At 39.8% G+C, this 25,899-nt stretch overlaps 1 protein-coding gene across 1 annotated transcript; it reads right to left on the bottom strand.

Annotated features, from left to right (window-relative positions):
• Positions 1 to 92: 92 nt before the first annotated feature.
• cog5 (component of oligomeric golgi complex 5) lies at positions 93 to 25,899 on the bottom strand. The gene is made up of 22 exons (XM_083528388.1): positions 25,672 to 25,899; positions 22,848 to 22,987; positions 22,692 to 22,749; positions 21,485 to 21,539; positions 21,333 to 21,402; positions 21,023 to 21,143; positions 20,045 to 20,175; positions 19,766 to 19,925; positions 19,543 to 19,655; positions 19,381 to 19,458; positions 16,515 to 16,596; positions 15,957 to 16,158; positions 13,889 to 14,050; positions 13,258 to 13,357; positions 6,956 to 7,066; positions 6,659 to 6,721; positions 5,914 to 6,017; positions 5,138 to 5,375; positions 3,094 to 3,170; positions 1,728 to 1,854; positions 935 to 1,014; positions 93 to 483 (listed from the first exon to the last, which is right to left on the bottom strand). Exons 1-22 carry the CDS (start codon positions 25,733 to 25,735, stop codon positions 363 to 365), a joined length of 2,457 nt encoding a protein of 818 aa, XP_083384514.1. The 5' UTR covers positions 25,736 to 25,899; the 3' UTR covers positions 93 to 362.

Genomic DNA, 25,899 nt, shown 5'->3' with positions numbered 1-25,899 from the left:
AATGATTTTTTTCTATAGACATTCAATTATTTGTGTCCTTGTGTGTGATTTTGGTTTTTGTGTTTATCCAAATAAGACCCATAGATTCTGACTGTGATTAAAAGCTCACTTTAATCAGCATCTCAACACCCTGCTACAGTAGTGTGTTCTGAAAGTACATTAATCCCGAAGAAAAAAAAAACTTGCCAAACATATATAATTCATAATAATTCAACATTACTCCATAATCAGTGTTTTTTCTAAATAATTATATATACTTCATAAAACCTCACACCTTATAAAAGAAAAAACTTTTTTAAAGATTTCTTAAAGAACGAGTCAATAAAAGAGGGATAGCATTAATCTGGATGATCCTTGGTCTTTCATCTCTCTGCCAACCCACTGGTGGCCTTCTGCAGGAGCTGGAGCATGATGGGATACACCGGTGCAAAATTCTTTCCCTGTCTGGCTTTAACAGACTGCACATAGGCCTCCAGAGCTCCCCTGGACATGAGGAGAAAGAGATTCACATTTAAAGCTGAACAGTGATGAAGTACAGATTGTCAGTTTCAGTAAAACTTTACCCTGTAAACCCTGAAACTGGGTTCAAGCAGTAATAATTCAATTTGAAATGAACCAAACCCAGAAAGAAACCCATCGTTACTGGAGGCACTGAATGTACATTATAGTTTTATTATTGTTGAGGTGATATAAAAGGAGAATTTTTCACCGGCTTCTCTCTTTCATTTGTTTATAATGTTCTATCTTTCTCACCTTCTCTTCTCCTATTTCTCTTAATTCAACTTGATGTTATTTATAGGCATTAAAAATGCATTTTTACTGCCAAAGCAACATGCATGTCGGTATTATAAAGTGTATGATTGTGTCAGTGGAGAAGGTTAAGATGGCCACCTTGGTCATTAATACTTATGGCATGTTCTAATGACTCGATTACCTGATGAGAACAAGGCGATCCTTTTCAGAGGGATGGTCATCAAGCCACTGAGAGTACCTCGCTATAGACCACTCTGCTCTCTGTGTGCAAAAGCATTAAATATACTGTCTTTAAATATCCTGTGTTGTGTAAAATAAAAAATTTGATGAAATATCACGTATATAAGTATTTACACCCTTTGTAACAACATTTGAAAAATCAGCTCAGGTGCCTGCCATTTCTCTTGATGAGTCTACCTGTGGAAAGGGCAAAATCCATGGAATTCCACTTGGAGTTTGCCAACAGGCACCTGAAGGACTCAGGACCACAGCTCTCAGGACCTCAGTTTGGCCCGAAGATTCATCTTCCTACATGATAACAACCCTAAGCACACCGCCAAGACAATACATGAGTGGCTTAGAGACAATTGGCTCAGCCAGAGACTTGACTTAAACCCTACCAAACAGACTCGAATGTGGCTGTACACCGAGTCCCCATTCAACCTGACTGAGCTTCAGAGGATTTGCCATGAAGAAAAGCAGAAAATTCCCCAATCCAGGTGTGCAATGCTCGTTGCATCATACCTAAAAAGACTCAAATTTGTTGGCAGTTGTTGCCAAATGTGCTTCAACTAAGTACTTAGTAAAGAGTGTGAATACTTATGTACACGTAATATTTCAGGATTTTTTATTAAAAATAATTAACAGACATTTCTGAAATTGTTTGTTATTATGGAGTGTAAATTAATGAAGAGAAAAAAAAAAAAAAAAAAAAAAAACACGCATACACACTAATTTATAAAGTAATTCTGTACCTGGTGAGGAGATTTAAGTTCTGCTGGAGCACGAGAAAACAGGAAGTGCAATATGGTACTATAGGGAATCAAATCACCCACAGCCTGACTGCTGGCAATGAGCTCACTAGTCTGAAAAAGAAGAGGCCTGGAACGAACGAACGAACGAACGAACACACACACACACACACACACACACACACACACATATACACACACATATACACACACATATACACACACATATACACACACACACCATATATTTACTTATTAAACATTTAGGTTATGTTTAGCTCTTTTTTAAGACCATGGCCAATTAATGTTGACAAAAATCATTAAACATGGATAAGAGGTAGCTCATTGGTTAAGAAGTTGGACGTCTGATCAGAAGGACGCGAGTTCAAATCCCACCACAACTTAGCTGCCACAGCTGGGCCCTTGAGCAAGGCCCTTAACCCTCAACTGCTCAGTTGTATGAAAGATTGCAATGATAATTGTAAGTCCTCTGGATAAGGGCGCCTGCCAAATGGCATAAATGTAAATGATGTAGTGCAACGGTGTTTTACAATCCAAATAATATACACTTATAATAAAGTAACACCTTGAGACACATGCGCGCATTCAAATTATACATACAATTTATTTGTGTCACGTACTTCTATAACTGCTCTGTGCTCTGAGTTCATACCTCAGATGTTTTATTTTTTATTCTTATAGTTATTATAATTACTGGTTAATCAAATGGTAAAGAAGGGCTTCTGAAGATCAGTGAATTTTTGCATGTCACTTTAGCATATTTTCAGTGTATAGAAATAAACGTGAAGGTGGTGCAGTCAGCAATCATTTTTTAAGGGATGAAAAAATATGTTATTTTGAGGTATATGAATGTATGAAATATTACTTATCACTGAAAAAAGACCAATATGCAAAAATTAAAGAATGTAAATATAAATCAGTTGAACCAAATCGACATTTACAATTTTTAGAGAAGTCAAGTAAATGGACAGAAAATCTCTGTCATTAATTACATTTCAATTAAAATTTATTTTTACAAGTGCAAAACAGCTTCACAAAAATAAACAGATGAATAGAGAATATACATTTTTAATTCATCCCTAAATATAAGTTCATGAGCATCATGAGAGAGTCAGAAGTGCTGGTGAAGAAAAACTCCCTGTGACAATATTTTATGTTCTATTTAAATATTGTGAGTTTAAGAGGCGATGCTAAATCATTTGCGTAACAAATGTAACTTAAACTGTGTCTTTTGGTGAGGAAACAGGATATTTTCATGACCTCCATTAATCTTACATTACTAAATCACTATTTACTGCATCTCACACCTTTTCTCTCACAGGATTTACTGTCTCTCACACACACTCACCTGAAAGAGCGCAGCAAGCGATATGCTTTTCCCAGGTCTGATATCCGTCTGCAAAGTGGAGCCACAGCCAGTTCCATCTGACACACACACACACACACACACACACACACACACACACACGAGTTACTTTTTAAAAAAAGTAATGCGAGTTACTTTTCAGTTAAATTATTTTGCATAGAATTCGCGCACTCATATGTGCGAGCCGCGGGAACAGAAACTGGTCAAAAGCGGAGATGGCAAACCAGAGCATTACATTACTGTGATGGAAGTATTCTTATTATTTTGAAATAGTCGAGGAAAAGGAGAAAGGAATAATGGTGTAGTGTAGATTATGTGTTGGAGAAAAGCTCTAGTCAACTGCAAAAAATACCAAAAAAAAAAAAAAAAACATCTGCATGCAAAGCACAGCACTACAGATGTGTGTGTGTGTGTGTGTGTGTGTGTGGATGTGTGTGTGTATAATGTTGAGTATATGGAAACAGAAATATAGAAAACATTTGCCGATTTTCCACCACTGCAGCTCTGCCGCAGTGCCGCAGTCACTGATAATAGCGCGAACTTTGTAAAAAGCGTTCAGAATGTTTCAAGCTGATGATGAAGCAGAGAATGATGTAGACGAGGACGAGGTCATATTTACGGAATTGCACGATGTTTTACGAGATGACAGCGAAAGGTATGTTCTCCCTCCACATAACCGATGTGCAGCCCACACCTTTAACCTTGATTGCAAAGCAGTGTACAGAAGTGCGACTGGAAAGTGTTCAGCCTTGTGGTCAAAATGTAGTCGATCATCTTATTGTTCTCTAAGAAGTTATTAAGCATTTTAAATGTTTAAGAAATGTCTTTTGCTCTAATATAACTTATTTCTTAATGGCAATTATCTATATTACACCTGTTACACCTGTAAGGCGTGAAAGAGATACAAGTAATGCAAAAGTAACGCAAAAGTAATATAACGCATTACTTTCCATAAAAAGTAACTAAGTAACGTAATTAGTTACTTTTTTGGGGAGTAACTCAATATTGTAATGCATTACTTTTAAAATTAACGTTGCCCAACACTGCTGCTCAGTGTGAGAGGATGCAAAAATCCTGTACAGAGAATTGAAAAAGCATGAAAGTTGAACTGAAGATAGTATGTCTAGATTAAAAAAAATTAACAATAAAAATATTCAGACAAAATTATATTTAAATAAAAGTAAATAAGTTGCTAGTTTTGAATGGACAAGTATTATTATAATAAAAATGTAATGTCATTTTTAATAAATTTGTTGTAAAAATGTCAGCGTTTGCTTCTCTAGTTGGCATTGATACTCAGATGTAAAATATCATAGAAATGACCATTCTACCCAATAAGCTAGTTACATTAGCTTCATCAAATCCACAATAACATTGCTCTGAGTTTAAGCTTTTATGAGAATAAGATTCTACTTATCTATTATAGATCTTGGAAATCTGGAGAGATCTTGCCAACTGATACACATTTAGTGCAGGAATAAATGTCACTTAAATACTAATCAATAGTGTAGGATGTGGTTTGAGTGACCCTGAAGATGCCAGGGACATAGTAATATAGAAATAATTTAATCTCAGTAGTTTTTAACGTTTTTTAGCTCCAGGTGGACTGGATTGAGTATTTATTTTTACACATAACAGTCTTTAGAGTTTACAGAGAATTAAAATCCGGCAAGCAGCAGATCTGTTAGGCTGATCACACTGCTGATGTGAGACATATGGAAATTATGTTTTTAGCTATGTTAAACAAGAGCAGATATTTAAACCGGATCAGTCCTAAACTTCACCTTAACTGTTAAATTCTGTAAAGCTCCTTTGAGACAATGTCTGTTGTGAAAAGCGCTATAGAAATAAACTTGACAATCCAAGACAGACATCAAGCATCACTATTAGGAAAAACTAATACTAAAAACACTGAACCTAATTACATCATATCTTATTTGCTGATTGAAGTGCAGAACCTTTCCTAACTGCGCTTAGACTTAGTCAGAAACATTTGAATTCTTCTCCTCCTTTTCACCTTCCTCACCTGGGCAAAGTCTGCTGCCAGTCTCATCTTGCCTCCCTCGCTGAGGGGCCGCAGAAGGCAGGCATGGCGCACGAATAGCGTGATGGCACGTTGAGCGATAGCGTCTGTTCGGTCATAAAGGAAGTCCACTGACTGCAAGTAGCAGAAGTAATCATTCATCACCCGGGATATAAAACCTTGCAGCTCTCGCATATACAGAGAGCAGGGCATGTCCGGCTTCTCTCCAGCTAAGAGAGGACTTGAAAGACATAAACACACAACCATGGGTACATATTGAACATATATAATGTATAATAAAACATATAATCCTTTGTGTGTGGTAAAGTGGAAGTTACAGTAAACGTGTGCATCAGATGACCAGTGATAATGTAAAGGTTTGAAAATATGAAGAAAAAAAAAAAAAAAAAAATTAAATCAAGGCTTCCTCACTACAAGTAACCAAATATCTTATTCTGTTTAGTTTTAAATGTTTTTATAATTAAAATAATGTTCATATAATTTAGATGAGTGAACTGCATCTTAGTTTTTGATTAATTTTAGTGTATAAACTGATAAAAGGTCCATTTGAAATGGTAAAAAACTTTGACCTTGAATGGCCTTTCACAAATAAACAGAGCTGAAAGTCTGTAACTCTGACATCTAACCCTGTTAGACCCCTCACTACAATGCCTTTCAAAGTGGCCTGACATCATGGTTTCATGACTGACTGCATGAAAGGAAGATGAAAGGAATGACAGGAGGATGGTATTTTGAGGGGTGGTGTTTGGGTGATTTACCCAGAGAAGTCTTCCTGGTGCATGGTGAGGAGAATGGCTTCCACAGAGTCTGTAACGGACATTAACAGCGGCTGGACTGCACTGTCCATTAGAGCCTGAACTGCCTAAGAAACCACACAAATAACGATGTAATGAAAGTAGAAATGTGTAAAACAAAACAATGAACAAAAACATGACTGATATTACAATAAATTGAATACATGAATTTTTACATTTTATTCCAGCCATTTTTTACTTAAGCTTAAACTAGTCTTCTATTGCTTTTCTTCATAAATACTCAAAATCTGGCAACAGAAGAGACTTAAATTTTTTTTTATTTTGTTAATTGAGAGTCAATGTGGGATAAAAGTGTTTCCTATATTGTTTGAGCCATGAAGTAAAAAAATTAAATAAATAAAAAGAAAAAAAGGAAAAATGATGGTCACCTTGTCTACACTTAAAGGATCACATTTTAAGTTTGCCTTTTTTTATTCTTTTTTGCAACTTCTAAGATTGAAGAGAATTTATTAGATGTTACTGTGCGAAAATGAAATGTTTTTTACAAAGCATAAATTAACATGAACATTGTACAGCACACTGATGAATGTTTAAATGAATATTAATGTTGATTACAGTTGAGATACAAATAAAACTAGCAGGAAACTGCATCTTCTTACCTACTGTTTAGACCTCTGTTTTTTTTTGGTATTTGTCAAATTATATAAATAATTACAGACTGAAATACAGGTTTTATTGTGTGTGTTACCTCTAAAGATGATGTAAGTACTTGCTCTGCATCTGGAGGGAAGGAAGGAAGTGTGGATATTACCTGAACACACACAGAGAGAGCGTTTGCTAGTAACACAGTCAATATGTTTTGAACATGATTGTCTTCAGCAGCATTTTTCTCTTCATCAATTAATCAACATTTAAGCTGAAAACATTTTACACTTCCTAAAACCATTCCCATCACATTCCAGGAAATTTATCACAGCTAATGATAGATCTTTTTGTTCTGTTTGTGTGTGTGTGTGTGTGTTTTTGTGTGCGTGTGTGTGCTCACTTTAGTCACAGACTGCTGCAGGTGATAAAGTGAATTAACCACTGCTACATTTCTCCTCTGACCTTCTGTCAAAGGACCGATCACTTGGCTGGCATCGCCCTGTGTACAGAGCTGAGGAAAAGAGAAAGTGTGTGAGAGAGACAGTAAGAGAGAGATTTTAAATGAGAGAGAGAGAGAGAGAGAGCTGCTACATGAATAAGAAGTATCACAGCACTACGGAGACCGAGGCGTGTCCTGAAAGTCACATAGAATACAGATTAACATGGCAGAGGCAGAGCTGTGTCTTCCTGGAGACAAAACAGGAAAAGAACGACTGTTTCCCTTTAATTTTTTTTCACTACAAATACCTGTTTGTAAAATGGCCGTGCGTTAAGGGCAGCAAGGACTTAAGTAAATTGATGATTTGCTGTCTGTTTGAACCAAAGAAATAAAAGTGAACTATCAGTACCATATTAAACTTCATAGCATCATATTCTTTTCATATCATCTACTGCATTGAATCACATTGTGTTGAATTAAACGGAAATCATATTGCATTGGGGTGAATCGTATCGCATTGCTTCGGTTGCTGCTTTGTATGTATCTTTAACATTTCCATTTTCAAAAATAAGCTTTTCCAAAATTTTATCACATTTATGCATTTGTACACTCGATTATTTAAGCGGAAAATAACACTGTGTGTAACACTGACAGATGTCACGTGCAGAGAAATATTTACCGTAATTTCCAGACTATTAAGGACACCCAAATATAAGCCGCACCCTCTGAATTTGACAAAGATTTTTATTTTGAACATAAATACGCCGCACCTGCAGGTGTCTACACTGAAACTAATGAACTTTACACAGGCTTTAATGAAAGACAGTGCCTGTAACACGGCTTGTATCTAAACAGTAGCCTACCAAGAAAGTCATTGTTCACTGTCTTCCTCCTTCCTTTCACAACTATTTCTCTTGGTTTTTCTTTTGGCATCGTCGTGCGTTTAAAAATCACCATCGGTGAAGCTTTTCTCCCGATGCCGTGCAGCTCAGAACACAGGTGAAGTGTGTTTTTTCATGCCCGGTTGTTTTCAGCGTGACGAATGATTCGCATTTCCTGTAGACAGTCCGAGTGAGCGGCAGGTCAAACATCAGAGGAACCTCATCCTAATCATATTTATGATGTGGTGCGGCCCGATTCAGTGGGAGCGCATCTGATTTAATATAAAGAGTTTCACTGGTTCACCTAAAGCCGTTCGGCAATTTCATTGGTCTAATGTTATGAGGTTCAGTTTTTGGGGGCTTGAAGCTTGTGAAACCGGAAAAAACCCGGGAAAAATCCATAAATTAGCCGCTTCGTGGTTTAAGCCGCGGGGTTCAAAACGTGGGAAAAAAGTAGCGGAATATAATAATACAGAAAATACGGTATACAAAATGTGATGAGCTCACTTATCAGGGAAAAATAAACAAACATACACACACGTATTGATTTCTTCTTTTTTTTTTCATGTTTGTCACACTTTAATGTTTTAGATCATCAAACTAATAAAAAAAAAAATTTAAACATGTCCCCTAACCCTAATAACTGTTTGGGACTCCCTTAGCAGCAACAACTGCAATCAAGCATTTGTGATAACTTGCAGGGAGTCTGTTACAGCGCTGTGGAGGAATTTGTCACTCATCTATGCAGAATTGTTGTAATTCAGCCACATTGGAGGGTTTTTGAGCATGAAGCAGCAAAACAGCCCCAGACCATCACACTACCACCACCATATTTTACTGTTACTATGATGTTTTGTTTCTGAAATGCTGTGTTACTTTAATGCCAGATGTAATGGAACACAAACTGTGGTTCGCTGGAGTCCCAAAGCTTTAGAAATGGCTTTATAACCTTTTTCAGACTGATCGATCTAATTGATGACTAACTTGGCATGATGTCTAGCTTTTGAGGATCTTTTGGTCTACTTCACTTTGTCGGGCAGGTCCTATTTAAGAGATTTCTTGATTGTGAACAGGTGTGGCAGTAATCAGACCTGGGTGTGACTGGAGAAATTTAACTCGTGATAAACCACAATTTTAACGGGGGGCGAACACTTTTTCACACAGGGCCATGTAGTTTTGGATTTTGTTTTCCCTTAATAATAACAACCTTCATGATTTGTTCACTTGTGTTAACTTTTACTAATATTTTAATTAGTTTGATGATCTGAAACACACACACACGTATGTATGTGTGTGTATATATATATATTATATATATATATATACACATATATATACATATATACATACATATATATATATATACACATACACACACACACACACACACACACACACACACACACACACACACACACATATACACACAGTGGAACCTCGGAGCTCGCGGCCTCAGCGCTCGCGACCTCGCATGCTCGTGACTTTCATTCCGACCGGCGACTCTCATTCAGATCGGCTCGTGAGCAACCGCGAGCTGCTCAAAACGCTAGTTTTAACAATTCTAATCAAGGTTTATCTCATTAAAATTGTCTAATAATTAAGTGTTATGGAGTGAAATAGTGTTATTTACTCATCTAAATCGATTTCGTATAGTGTTCTTTGGATTTTTACTGGGTTGGAAGGGGCGTATCAAAAGGTCGCGAAAATTCGGAACTCGCGACCGGTCTTGGTCCCTAACCCTCGTGAGCTCCGAGGTTCCACTGTGTGTGTATATATATGTATATACACATACATATACATACATATATATATATATACACACATATACATACACATACATACACACACACACACACACACACAGTACAGTCCAAAGCTTTGGACACACCTTCTCATTCAAAGAGTTTTCTTTATTTTCATGACTATGAAAATTGGAGAGTCACACTGAAGCCATCAAAACTATGAATTAACACGTGGAATTATATACATAACAAAAAAATTTGAAACAACTGAAATATGTCATATTCTAGGTTCTTCAAAGTAGCCACCTTTTGCTTTGATTACTGCTTTGCACACTCTTGGCATTCTCTTGATGAGCTTCAAGAGGTAGTCACCTGAAATGGTTGTCACTTCACAGGTGTTCCCTGTCAGGTTTAATAAGTGTGATTTCTTGCCTTATAAATGGGGTTGGGACCATCAGTTGTGTTGTGCAGAAGTCAGGTGGATACACAGCTGATAGTCCTACTGAATAGACTGTTAGAATTTGTATTATGGCAAGAAAAAAGCAGCTAAGTACAGAAAAACGAGTGGCCATCATTACTTGAAGGTCAGTCAGTCCGAAAAATTGGGAAAACTTTGAAAGTGTCCCCAAGTGCAGTCACAAAAACCATCAAGCGCTACAAAGAAATTGGCTCACATGCGGACCGCCCCAGGAAAGGAAGACCAAGAGTCACCTCTGCTGCGGAGGATAAGTTCATCCGAGTCACCAGCCTCAGAAATCGCAGGTTAACAGCAGCTCAGATTAGAGACCAGGTCAATGGCACACAAAGTTCTAGCAGCAGACACATCTCTACAACAACTGTTAAGAGGAGACTGTGTGAATCAGGCCTTCATGGTAGAATATCTGCTAGGAAACCACTGCTAAAGAAAGGCAACAAGCAGAAGAGACTTGTTTGGGCTAAAGAACACAAGGAATGGACATTAGACCAGTGGAAATCTGTGCTTTGGTCTGATGAGTCCAAATTTGAGATCCAACCACCGTGTCATTGTGCGACGCAGAAAAGGTGAACGGATGGATTCTACATGCCTGGTTCCCACCGTGAAGCATGGAGGAGTAGGTGTGATGGTGTGGGGGTGCTTTGCTGGTGACACTGTTGGGGATTAATTCAAAATTGAAGGCATACTGAACCAGCATGGCTACCATAGCATCTTGCAGCGGCATGCTATTCCATCCGGTTTGCGTTTAGTTGGGCCATCATTTATTTTTCAACAGGGCAATGACCCCAAACACACCTCCAGGCTGTGTAAGGGCTATTTGACCAAGAAGAAGAGTGATGGGGTGCTGCGCCAAATGACCTGGCCTCCACAGTCACCGGACCTGAACCCAATCGAGATGGTTTAGGGGTGAGCTGGACTGCAGAGTGAAGGCAAAAGGGCCAACAAGTGCCCGGACAAGTCGGGGAACTCCTTCAAGACTGTTGGAAGACCATTTCAGGTGACTACCTCTTGAAGCTCATCAAGAGAATGCCAAGAGTGTGCAAAGCAGTAATCAAAGCAAAAGGTGGCTACTTTGAAGAACCTAGAATATGACATTTTTCAGTTGTTTCACACTTTTTTGTTATGTATATAATTCCACATGTGTTAATTCATAGTTTTGATGCCTTCAGTGTGAATCTACAATTTTCATAGTCATGAAAATAAAGAAAACTCTTTGAATGAGCAGGTGTGTCCAAACTTTTGGTCTGTAATATATATACACACACACACATACATACATACATACATACACACACACACATATACATATACACATATATATATATATATATATACATATATAGGTACACCTTTCCAACTGCTTGTTAACACAAATTTCTAATCAGTCAATCACATGGCAGCAACTCAATGCATTTAAACATGTGGACATGGTCAAGACGATCTGCTGCAGTTCAAACCGAGCATCAGAATGGGGAAGAAAGGCGATTTAAGTGACTTTGAACGTGGCATGGTTGTTGGTCCAGACGGGCTGGTCTGAGTATTTCAGAAACTGCTGATCTACTGGGATTTTCACATACAACCATCTCTAGGGTTTACAGAGAATGGTCCGAAAAAGAGAAAATATCCAGTGAGCAGCAGTTCTGTGGGCGCAAATGCCTTGTTGATGCCAGAGGTCAAAGGAGAATGGCCAGACTGGTTCGAGCTGATAGAAAGGCAACAGTAACTCAAATAACCACTCATTACAACCGAGGTATGCAGAAGAGCATCTCTGAACTCACAACACGTCGAACCTTGAGGCAGATGGGCTACAGCAGCAGAAGACCACACCGGGTGCCACTCCTGACAGCTAAGAACAGGAAACTGAGACTACAATTCGCACAGGTTCACCAAAATTGGACAATAGAAGATTGGAAAAACATTGCCTGGTCTGATGAGTCTCGATTTCTGCTGCGACATTTGGATGGTAAGGTCAGAATTTGGCGTCAACAACATGAAAGCATGGATCCATCCTGCCTTGTATCAACTGCGTGATGCTATCATGTCAATATGGACCAAAATCTCTGAGCAATGTTTCCAGTACCTTGTTGAATCTATTCCACAAAGGATTAAGGCAGTTCTGAAGGCAAAAGGGGGTCCAACCTGGTACTAGTAAGGTGTACCTAATAAAGTGGCCGGTGAGTGAGTGAGTGTAATATATTTATATATATATGATGCACCGAAATGAAAATTCTTGGCCGAAACCAATAACCGAAACACCGAAAGATATTATGCCAATTATTATTACTATTGCATTTATGCCTATGATTGTGTACTAAACTTACTAAAATCAGGGCATTTCAATTGCATAAATTAAATATTGAAGTTTCAAAAAATAAATCAATAAAAAATTATTAAAATATTTATTTATAGCACATTGCAACAATGCACAGGATAAAATAAATTAAAATTCAAACTGAAATGTTTAACTTAAATGCACTCGTGTACATTAAATAATAATGTACAGGCCCTCTGGCCTGCTGAAAGGTTGTAAAATTAAATATGTTCTTTCATAAAAACAAAGTGCATTCAGAACAAGTGCAACTGCTTAAAGATACAACAATACAACACTATCACTGGGAAACTTCCTGCCTTTTCAAAAACGTCCGCCACAGACGGAGTGCGCGTGCTCGGAGGGGTTTTGCTTTTCTGTGCCGCGTTTCTCTCGTATTCAGCATAGCGATCGGGATGTTTGGATTTCAGCTGATAAATTAAACCCGACGTGGAGAAAGTTTTCACAGACGAAATTCCGGCATTACATGTTTTGCACATCGCTATCCGTGGGTCTTTCTCAGATATACTGAAACACGTCCACACCGCAGACATGTTGATTTAGACATGCACCTGCAGGCAGCGGTTTCTGTTTGTGTCATCACAACAAACTGTTTCGGACGTGTTTTTTCGGTGATCAAAGTCTTTCGGGCCAAAAACGAACGAATATTCGGTGCATCCCTAATATATATATTATATATATATATATATATATATATATATATATATATATATATATATATATATATATATATATATATAAAAATATAACCTGCATCAGCCTGGGGTTCATGTATTACTACCAACACTGTGGAAGATTATGGAGATTAGTGAGGTGTATCCTGATGGCACACTTACCAAGTGCTCAGACTTCACACAGAACAGCTGAACTGTCTTGGAGATGTTCTTGGCAACAGCAACAATCAGTCCAGGGTCCACCAGGGACACATTTAGCTCACTGCAGCACAGGGCAGAAAAATCTCAGCTTTCTTTTACAGCACATAAGCTTTTAGAACTGAAATGGAACTCGCTCCCGCACTGCACAGTACTGTATATTCAGAGTATACAGTAGGTTTAATATCGGTGCGATATTGTGTTGTGTATTGTCTTTGTTTTCTGTACTGTTGTCTGTCTGTCTGTGTTGTCTGTCTGTACTGTGTTTCGTCTGCACTGTTTGCAGTTGGTTGCACTCGATGCACTTTATGTAGTTTTGTGTTGTAGCTCTATGTTGTTTAGTGTAGAACCAGGGTTCTGAAGGAACACTGTACTGTTTACCACTGTGTATAGTAGAAATGACAATAAAAAGCCTCTTGACTTAACTTTTACTATTGGTCTGAACACAGGTAAACAGCTATAATTACTCAGGAGTTTTACAGGACCCATTTTACAACAGATCCAGTGAAACAACACCAGATTCAGCAGCAGGTGTAATACATTTGTTTTCAAGTGTTGAAAACATTTGAATCCTCAGTTCGTAACAGACTCAAACCTGGCGATAGTTTTGATGATGCTGTCCATTTCATCAGTGGACGGAGGGCTTTGTCCCCCCTGTGGAAACACCAGGTTGATGGGGTCAAACAGACGTGAAAGGGATTTGGACAGATAAGCTGCTTCATACGGCTGGAGGGAGTTCTTCAGAGCTTTTTCTAGACTAAAGGAAAAAAAAAGAAAAAAAAAAAACATATAACGGCGCAGAAGCAGTAAGATGCGAGTTACTAGACACATTGTGATGCCTTATTATAACAACTGTAAACAGAAAATCAGTGATAATATAAATAAGGTGGTTTATATATTATTTATATATTATTATTATTATTATTATTATTATAAATAAGGTCTCAACAAACTCCAGAGGAACACAAGGCTAAATAAATACATACATAATATACAGTGGTGTGAAAAAGTGATTCCTGATTTCTTATTTTTTTGCATGTATGTCGCACTTTAATGTTTCAGATCATCAAACTAATTAAAATATTAGTAAAAGATAACAAGTGAACACAACATGCAGTTTTTAAATGAAGGTTTTTATTATTGAGGGAAAACTAAATCCAAAACTACATGGCCCTGTGTGAAAAAGTGTTTGTCCCCTAAACCTAATAACTGGTTGAGCCTCCCTTAGCAGCAACAACTGCAATCAAGCGTTTGTGATAACTTGCAGTGAGTCTGTTACAGCGCTGTGGAGGAATTTTGGTCACTCATCTATGCAGAATTGTTGTAATTCAGACACATTGGAGGGTTTTCGAGCATGAACCGCCTTTTTAAGGTCATGCCACAGCATTTAAATAGGATTCAGGTCAGGACTTTGACTAGGCCACTCTTTAGCCAGTCAGAGGTGGACTTGCTGGTGTGTTTTGGATCATTGTCCTGCTGCCGAAACCAAGTTCGCTTCAGCTTGAGGTCACGAACAGATGGCCGGCGTGCTCCTTCAGGATTTTTTTGGTAAACAGCAGAATTTATGGTTCCAATTATCACAGCAATTCTTCCAGGTCCTGAAGCAGCAAAACAGCCCCAGACCATCACACTACCACCACCATATTTTACTGTTGCTATGATGATCTTTTTCTGAAATGCGGTGTAACTTTTACGCCAGACGTAATGGGACACAAACCTTCCAAAAAGTTTAACTTTTGTCTCGTCAATCCACAGAGTATTTTCACAAAAGTCTTGGGGATCATCAAAATGTTTTCTGGCAAAACTAAGACGAACCTTAATGTTCTTTTTGCTCAGCAGTGGTTTTAGTCTTGGAACTCTGCCATGCATACCATTTTTGCCCAGTCTCTGTCTTATAGTGGAGTCATGAACACTTACCTTAACTGAGGCAAGTGAGGCCTGCAGTTCTTTGGATGTTGTTGTGGGGTCTTTTGTGATCTCTTGAATGAGTTTTCGCTGTGCTCTTGGGGTAATTTTGGTCGGCCGGCCCCCCCTGGAAAGGTTCTCCACTGTTCCATGTTTTTGCCATTTGTGAATAATGGCTCTCACTGTGGTTCGCTGGAGTCTTAAAGCTTTAGAAATGGTTTTATAACCTTTTCCAGACTGATAGATATCAATTACTTTCTTTCTCATTTGTTTCTGAATTTCTTTGGATCTCAGCATGATGTCTAGCTTTTGAGGATCTTTTTGTCTACTTCACTTCAACAGGCAGGTCCTATTTAAGAGATTTCTTGATTGTAACCAAGTACACCAAGTACGGTGATAAAACAAACACAATTATTATTTGGATGTTATATTAGATTGATAGAAAATGTACTCTGCATTAATTAGCATCAATGTTCTTAAAAGTAACAAATGAAACAATTACTGTACAAAACATACAAGAAAAATATTAAAAAGCCTTTATGTTTGGAAAAACATAAGAGCCACCCAGCTGCCATCAGTCAATTATTGCCACTTAAAAACAAATCATGTGACTAGATTTTGGGCAAAAGATCATTTGCATTAACACTTCTAGTCTTGTAGTCTGTCAGGATTCAGTGAACGCCCTACTGAGGAGGATCTCAAATGCTGTCATGTTTCCGTCACTAAATGTGTGTGTGTGTACATGCAGAATGACTCACTCATAGTCTGGTTTCGTATCTGTGAGGGGATCATGTGTGTCTGTTTCAAAGATGGTCAGATCAGAATCCAGGCCTGAACCGCTGCTTCCCACAGTGCCTTGTATATTGGTACTATACTGCTGTAGCCGCTTCCACAGCTCGTTGTAGAGCCTTAGAAGCTTCGGGAACTCTCCCTCCAGAGCTTGCTTCAGAAAGGTGGAGGCTATAAAAGGAGGGGGAAGATGAACATCAGACACAAGACATGATTTACAAGATGAAAGGCTGAATACATTTGCATATGAAAAATAGCAATAAATAGGAACTACACATGTACTACAGATGACACAGGTTATGGCAAGAAACTGAGAACAAGCAATATAGCTTCTAGTGTAGAAATCTGTTCTCAAGCAGGGGTTTGCAGCTAGAGACATATTTAAGGGTAAAATAAAACACGGCCCACTTCCGAGAAGATTTATTTATAAAAAAATCTTACATTATTATTTATTTTTATTTCAAGTTTGTATTAAGGCTTTCAGAATAAAAATTCTAAATAATAAAACAAACACAGCTGTTACGGACCTTCAGTGGTCTTCTGCAGTTCCACAGACAGCATCTGAGTAACTGAGTCCCAGAACATATACAAGATGTCTGACTGACCGTCCTTCAGAGAGAGAGAGAGAGAGAGAAAGAGAGAGAGAGAGAGGTAACAATGTAGAGAGGTTAAAATTGTAGTGAAGATATTTAAAAAGCAAAACATGACGCTCACACACAATTTAAAAAAAACATACTCAGGTTAAAAAATGAATTAATGATTCTGATCTGGAAAGGCTAAGAGCTTTATTACCAAGTATGTTTGCACTTACAAGGATTTTGCTTTGGTGACAGAAGCTTTCAGTTGCACATTTTTCATAAATAATTAAAAAGCAAAATTTTATAAAAAAATTTTTTTTCTCCAGTTGTATTGCACAGATTTTTTTTTTTCACAATGGGGTGAGCATATAACTGCAGAATGCCTGGGGGAAGAAACTTTTCTTGCCAGCTAGATTTGCCTGGCTGTCCTGGTGTTCGGTGCTCTGTAGCACCGGCCAAACAGCAAAAGTACACAAAAAGGTTTATGGCTTGGAGGTGAGGGTAATTTTCAGAGCCCATTTTCTCACGCTGGATGAATACAGTTCTTAAAGGTTGGGTTAAAAGTAAACCCACATGAACGTACTGAGAGCATGTACAGATCCTCCATACAGACAGTAACCTAAATGTCAAACATGGAGTCATGAAGCAACAACTTTATCCCCATGTACCAGCAGACCAATATATTTGGTTACACTTCCCCTCACAATACTGGTAGTACTTTAAATACTGAAAAGGAATAGCTCACACTCTTAATGTCACACGTCTTCTAGATTCTGTCACCTTTGTTTATATTATTTTAACTCTGTTTCATGAAGCTTCCTATGGGATTAAGTTGATTCAGACTTACAGTAAAACCTGGTGTATGTAAATGCAACCTCAGAGTTCATCCAATTTACTGATCTGCACATCTTACTAAACAACAAGGAACAGCAATTTTTATGTATTTTATGACTTATGCACATGATGGTGGTATATACAGTGAGGAAAATAAGTATTCGAACACCCTGCTATTATGCAAGTTCTCCCACTCAGAAATCATGGAGGGGTCTGAAATTGTCATCGTAGGTGCATGTCCACTGTGAGAGACATAATCTAAATAAATAAATAAAAAAAAATCCAGAAATCACAATGTATGATTTTTAAACTATTTATTTGTATGATACAGCTGCAAATAAGTATTTAAACACCTGAGAAAGTCAATGTTATTATTTGGTACAGTAGCCTTTGTTTGCAATTACAGAGGTCAAACGTTTCCTGTAGTTTTTCACCAGGTGTGCACACACTACAGGAGGGATTTTGGCCCACTCGTCCACACAGATCTTCTCTAGCTCAGTCAGGTTTCTGGCCTGTCGCTGAGAAACACGGAGTTTGAGCTCCCTCCAAAGATTCTGTATTGGGTTTAGGTCGGGAAACTGGCTAGGCCACGCCAGAACCTTGATATGCTTCTTAGAGAGCCACTCCTTGGTTATCCTGGCTGTGTGCTTCGGGTCATTGTCATGTTGGAAGACCCAGCCTCGACCCATCTTCAATGCTCTAACTGAGGAAAGGAGGTTGTTCCCCAAAATCTCGCAATACATTTCCCCGGGTCATCCTCTCCTTAATACAGTGCAGTCGCCCTGTCCCATGTGCAGAAAAACACCCCCAAAGCATGATGCTACCACCCCCATGCTTCACAGTAGGGATGGTGTTCTTGGGATGGTACTCATCATTTTTCTTACTCCAAACACGTTTAGTGGAATTATGACCCAAAAGTTCTATTTTGGTCTCATCTGACCACATGACTTTCTCCCATGACTCCTCTGGATCATCCAAATGGTCATTGGCAAACTTAAGACGTGCCTGGACATGTGCTGGTTTAAGCAGGGGAACCTTCCGTGCCATGCATGATTTCAAACCATGACGTCTGTTGGTGTATTGCCAACAGTAACCTTGGAAACGGTGGTCCCAGCTCTTTTCAGGTCGTGCTGAACACTAGAGGCACTCATTGACCAGCTCCTCCCGTGTAGTTCTGGGCTGATTTCTCACCTTCCTTAGGATCATTGAGACCCCACGAGGTGAGATCTTGCATGGAGCCCCAGTCCGAGGGAGATTGACAGTTATGTTTAGCTTCTGCCATTTTCTAATGATTGCTCCAACAGTGGACCTTTTTTCACCAAGCTGCTTGGCAATTTCCCCGTAGCCCTTTCCAGCCTTGTGGAGGTGTACAATTTTGCCTCTAGTGTCTTTGGACAGCTCTTTGGTCTTGGCCATGTTAGTAGTTGGATTCTTACTGATTGTATGGGGTGGACAGGTGTCTTTATGCAGCTAACGACCTCAAACAGGTGCATGTAATTTAGGATAATAAATGTAGTGGAGGTGGACATTTTAAAGGCAGACTAACAGGTCTTTAAGGGTCAGAATTCTAGCTGATAGACAGGTGTTCAAATACTTATTTGCAGCTGTATCATACAAATAATTAACATTTTTGGATTTTTTTTTTTTTTTAGATTATGTCTCTCACAGTGGACATGCACCTACGATGACAATTTCAGACCCCTCCATGATTTCTGAGTGGGAGAACTTGCAAAATAGCAGGGTGTTCAAATACTTATTTTCCTCACTTTAATAGACACTGCTGATCACAATTAGTTTCTCTGGTCTCAGGGTCTGTCATGATTGTGTTGGCTTACAACTACTTCATTAGCTTTCAGAGAAGGGCCTCCTATAACACACACACACACACACACACACACACACACACACACACACACACACACACACACACACACACACACACACGCGCGCGCACAAAAATTTAATAAATAATTTTTCAAACCTTAACAAACTCATCAATGAAACACACGTGAGTGACCGGATCCCTTTTCTTGGTCAAAACTTTGTGAAGGTGCTGTACCTACACATCAGACAGAACAGGAACAAGCACGTTAACATTCACTTAGAAAAACAGCTTTATAGATTTATATCCTCTTTATTATACCTGAGAACAGGCAGAACATATCTGATCCATCATTTTCTCCAGGTTGGTCCAAAGAGCAGCACGAAATGTAGCTGTGTTTCCTGGAGTGGGCATTACAGCCCGACCTGGGGCACCTACAGTCGCATCGCACACACAAGCAGATATATTACATTTAGATTAAAGAACATAATTGTGATTTTTTTCTAATTATCACATAATGATTGTAATAATAACAGTAATTGACCTCTGATGTTAGCAGGCTGAGTAAGGACTTTAATGTCCAGGGCGTTGATTACACTCTCATGGACAGAGGTTTTGTATCCTTCCACCACGCTGATGATCATTTCTCTCAAACTGCCCAGGTTATAGAAGACCTGCAGCGCCGTCCCCACCTGAGACGGGTTCTGTGTAATAACAGAGGTTAGAAGTTAGCAAACGACATCTTCAAAGTTGTAACTGTTTAGCTGCAGCATGTTACTCAGCTTGTTTCAGTGTTCTCAGAACAAGCAATGTACATTCCTACCTGAATCTCCATTCCCTGCTCCAGAAGTCTTTTTGCCTGGTTCTCCACCTCCAGATGTGCACGACTGATAAACAGCAGGTCATTTTCAATTACCTCAATGCCAGATAGATCCACTCCCTGAAACAGGTATTCTGAAACAAAAACAAATCAGCTAATTAATAAATGTGTACAAAGGCACAACATGGCTAAAATGACGACTGCAATTTGTTTGCAAAATTAAAGCAGAACAGAGAAATAGGTGAGGTGCAGGAATCAGTGTGCAAAGAAACAGAGCAAAAACAGAATAAAATCCAAATACGAACAATTAACCATAAAGACACCAGGCCTCATTTATTAAATAAGGCCCAGTGTATATTTAGAGATCATATATATTTATTTGTAGTAGATTGACTTGTAGTGGATTTTACCTGTAGCTAGGTGGGATCGTACTTGCCAATAATCGATTCATTAAACAGAACATTTAAAATTAAAAACATTTTTTAGAATAAAAAACAAAAAACAAAAAAAACAAAAAACACATTAAAATAGATACTGGATGAAAACAAAAAAAAACATTACACAATTTAAAATAGTACTGAATTTTATTACAAATAAATAAATAAATAAACTACTGAATCGTAAAAATTAGCAAAATGAAATAAAAATGTATAAATTCATTATATTAAGAAATATTGAGTAAAATAAAAGATGCATTTAGACTGAAACAAAAAGAATCAAAACAAATAAATAAACAGACACATGCAAAATTAATTAATAAAGACACTTTAAATTAACAGCACGTGGTGTCAGTGATTTGCCTCTAGAGGCCGCTCTCATCTCCATAATGACAGAGGACCTTCAACTTTAATTTTAGAAGACATCAGTGCATATTAGAGCATATCACCTGAACTAGCTGTATTCGTGCACTGTAGTTGGTCAGATGAGGCTAAGGTTAAGATGGGTTAAGTTTGCTCAGAATAATATCAGTGGCTTACTCACCCAGTTCATTGAGACTCTGAGCAGCTTTTGTCAGTTCCCGACTTCCACCCTGAAGCTGGCCCTGCAGCCGTTTACTTAGATACAGGATGCGGATTATCCTCCTCAGAAGGTCACACACAACCTGAAGAAGAAAGCATTCAGTTCCTGAACCCATTTACCATCCACAGTCACATATCTGTGTGTAAACTTTCTATCCATCGATCTATTAATTTCCCTCCTTAAGTTTAAAGAAGAGGCTTTGCGAAGGAAGAAGAGAGAAATAGCAGATAACCGCCTTTTGTTTGCTTATAGTGAGAAAAAAAATATATACCTGCAGTCGAGCGAGCTGAGACGTCCGAACAACAATCTTATTATACGGATCAACAATTTTGGCTTTTATCCTTTGTTGTGAGAGGAGAAAGGGTTGTTAATAACAGTGTTACTGCAAAACTGAGATCCAAACACAAAATTGTTGAGCTGTACCTGTCAACAGCACTCTGTAATGCAGCAATCCGTGCCTGCATCATTTCAAGGACACCTACAAAAGATAAAAAATAAATAAATAAATAAATTGTTATCTGAACAGGTATCAAAACCCAAGCCAAATTGGAAGATCATTCTTTTGAAGGATGAAAGCTATTTTACTGGCATCATTACTTGCATAATTTCATTAAATATCCTTTCTATTTCTTCAAATCTCTGTATTGCTCATGATATATTTTTATTAGCATTAATAGTGGAAATTCAGAAATTTCTTTTCACCATCTGGAAAAATTTGGCTACCAGTATTAAGCAGACAGATGCTCTCTCAAAACTATTATTGCTTTACATTAAAATGATAAACAATAATAATTATAATAATAAAAAAAAAACATTAGTTACCAGGATGAGTTTAAAGATTAAAAGGCTCTGTGGAAGTGAATTCCTTAATTTACACACAGGGAGAAATGTCTGAATGTATGACTTGAGAGCAATCTGGAGCCACAGGTATTGAGAAGCAACAGTGGAGAGTAAACACACAAGTCTTTTTACATTAAGGTGTGTCTGGAGCTGGGAAATCTATGCAGTTAAAAGAGTATGTGTAAAACATGAGCAGATATTTGCTGTCAGTGAGAGCTCTAGGAACTACATTCTGGATGCACTGTAATCTGGAAAGAGCTTTAGTAGAAAATACAGCCAAGAAAAAAGAATAACACAGTAAGTAAGAAAGTAATAAAAACCGAGACTAGGGTTTGGACATTTTTAAATATAGTAAATGTGGGTTGGAATGGAGCTGATATGGGAAGTATTGGCAAGTGGGAAGCTTTTTTATAAGTTTGTTCCATATAATATAAATCCATAATGAGTGAGCCACTGTCAACTGTAGAAACCAAGAGGGGAACCAGACTCAAAAGTAAACCCAATCCATCTATCCTACAGTGTTTTGTCTCCCTTGAAGCAAAAATTTCAAAGAAGAACGAAGCAAAACACTATGAAGAAGAAATGCACTCACACTGTTTGTGCCCTTGTATCATTTCGATAATGTGAAGATTTTACTATAGACGAGACATGTTATTGGGATCGATCTGTCTGTCTGTCTATCTGTAGAGGCTGGTAATTAGCTTGATCTGTAATGCTAGCAGTTACTTACTGTTCATATGAACACAATGTTTACTGCAACAAAATAAGTTTTTCTGTAAGTAGATTTTACCTTCAAGAGACTCAATTCCAGTTGCCTGAGCGAGCAGATCTTCATGTCTTGCTACAACCTGCAGAAAACATAAACAATCTGTGTATAGCAAGATATTCTCCTCCAGGGTGTTATAAATAAATAGAGCAGTGGGATCGTCAGCTGGATCAGACCCACCTGGCAGTGCAGCTCCTTGTCCAGCTGACTGATACCCTCAGCAAGCTTGGCCAGCTGTTCCGCAATGACTGCATGATGGATGGCGTGCGCCGTGTAGGTCTTCACATCAAACACTTCATTCAGGAAGTCCGAGTAACACTCTACATCACACAGGCACTGATCAGCACCAAGGCACAGCTACACACAGCATACACAAACACACCCAAACACACACACTTAAACACACACAGCATACACACAGCAGGCATATGCACACACAGGCACAAGGCATACACACGCACAGACAAGGCATACAAACACAGCATACACAGCAGATGCTACATGGCACACACAGCTTGCATACAAACAGCACACAAATGCAGACATACACCATACACACAGAGCGCATACACACACAAACACAGAGTGCATACACACGCACACAGAGCATACACACACAGCTACACAGAACACACACAACTACACAGCATATACACACAGCAAACGTGCACAGCTACATAAAGCATACACACAGCGCATACACCCACACACACACACACACACACACAGCGCATACACCCACACACACACTGACACACACAGAGCATACACCCACACACACACACACACACACACACACACACGCACACACAGAGCACACACCCACGCACACACCCACGCACGCACCCACGCACACGCAGAGCACACACCCACGCACACGCAGAGCACACACCCACACACACACCCACACCACACAGAGGACACACCACACACACAGAGCATACACACACACACAGAGCACACACACACACAGCACACACACAGACAGCACACACACACACACAGCGCATACACACACAGCGCATACACACACAGCGCATACACACACAGCGCATACACACACAGCGCATACACACACACACACACACACACACACACACAGCGCATACACCCACACACACAGCGCATACACCCACACCCACACCCACCCACACAGCGCATACACCCACACCCACACCCACCCACAGCGCATACACCCACACCCACACCCACACCCACCCACAGCGCATACACCCACACCCACACCCACCCACAGCGCATACACCCACACCCACAGCGCATACACCCACACCCACAGCGCATACACCCACACCCACACCCACAGCGCATACACCCACACCCACAGCGCATACACCCACACCCACAGCGCATACACCCACACCCACAGCGCATACACCCACACCCACAGCGCATACACCCACACCCACAGCGCATACACCCACACCCACAGCGCATACACCCACACCCACAGCGCATACACCCACACCCACAGCGCATACACCCACACCCACACCGCATACACCCACACCCACACCCACAGCGCATACACCCACACCCACACCCACAGCGCATACACCCACACCCACACCCACAGCGCATACACCCACACCCACACCCACACCCACAGCGCATACACCCACACCCACACCCACCCACAGCGCATACACCCACAGCGCATACACCCACACCCACAGCGCATACACCCACACCCACACACCCACAGCGCATACACCCACACACACACACACACAGCGCACACACACACACACACACACACACACACACACACACACAGCGCACACACACACACACACACAGCGCACACACCCACACAGCGCACACACCCACACAGCGCACACACCCACACAGCGCACACGGCGCACACACACACACACAGCGCATACACCCACACAGCGCATACACCCACACCCACAGCGCATACACCCACACACCCACACACACACACAGCGCACACACCCACACAGCGCATACACCCACACAGCGCATACACCCACACACAGCGCATACACCCACACACAGCGCATACACCCACACACAGCGCATACACCCACACAGCGCATACACCCACACAGCGCATACACCCACACACCCACACACAGCGCATACACCCACACACCCACACACAGCGCATACACCCACACACACACACACACACACCATACAAACAGAGCTCACACACACACACACACACACACACACACACACAGAGCACACACAGAGCATACACAGAGCATACACAGAGCATACACACACACACAGAGCACACACAGAGCATACACACACACACAGAGCACACACAGACACACAGAGCATACACAGACACACACAGAGCACACACATACACAGACACACACAGAGCACACACAGAGCATACACAGAGCATACACACACACACAGAGCACACACAGAGCATACACACACACACAGAGCACACACAGACACACAGAGCATACACAGACACACACAGAGCACACACATACACAGACACACACAGAGCACACACACACACCATACAAACAGAGCACACACACACACACACACACACACACACACACACAGAGCATACACACACACACACAGAGCACACACACACACAGAGCATACACACACACAGAGCATACACACACACAGAGCATACACACACACAGAGCATACACACACACAGAGCATACACACACACAGAGCATACACACACACACACACACAGAGAGCATACACACACAAAGAGCACACACACAGCGCACACACAGCATAGACACACACGCGCATACACACAGCAGAGACACACACACACACACACACACACACACACACACACACACACACACACACACACACACACACACAGAGAGAGCATACACACAGCAGACACACACACAGAGCATATATATATATATACACACACACACACTAAAGTATCGGACATCGGCTTTAGCCATGTACATCTACAACAATTACATCAACTGGATCACATCTGAATTACCGTTTTCTAAAAGAGAATTCTTAGTTGATTCGCAGTCGGCCGCCATCGCTGCCACCTCAAACATGACGTATAAATACTGCGACAATATTTTTTGTTTATACAAAAGGTAATATTAAAATATTTTTAGGAAAATCTGAACATTACAAGCAAACAACAAAAAGGTTATTAAAACTTTTGTAAAAAAACAAAAACAAACAGAAAATGTTCCAGAAAGACACTTTTATTTTA

The sequence above is a fragment of the Silurus aristotelis genome, assembly GCF_946808225.1.
Source record: "Silurus aristotelis genome assembly, chromosome: 24".
Classification (NCBI taxonomy): Eukaryota; Metazoa; Chordata; class Actinopteri; order Siluriformes; family Siluridae; genus Silurus; species Silurus aristotelis.
The sequence above is the reverse complement of the archived record's forward strand: the minus strand, read 5'-3'. Positions and strand labels throughout refer to the sequence as shown.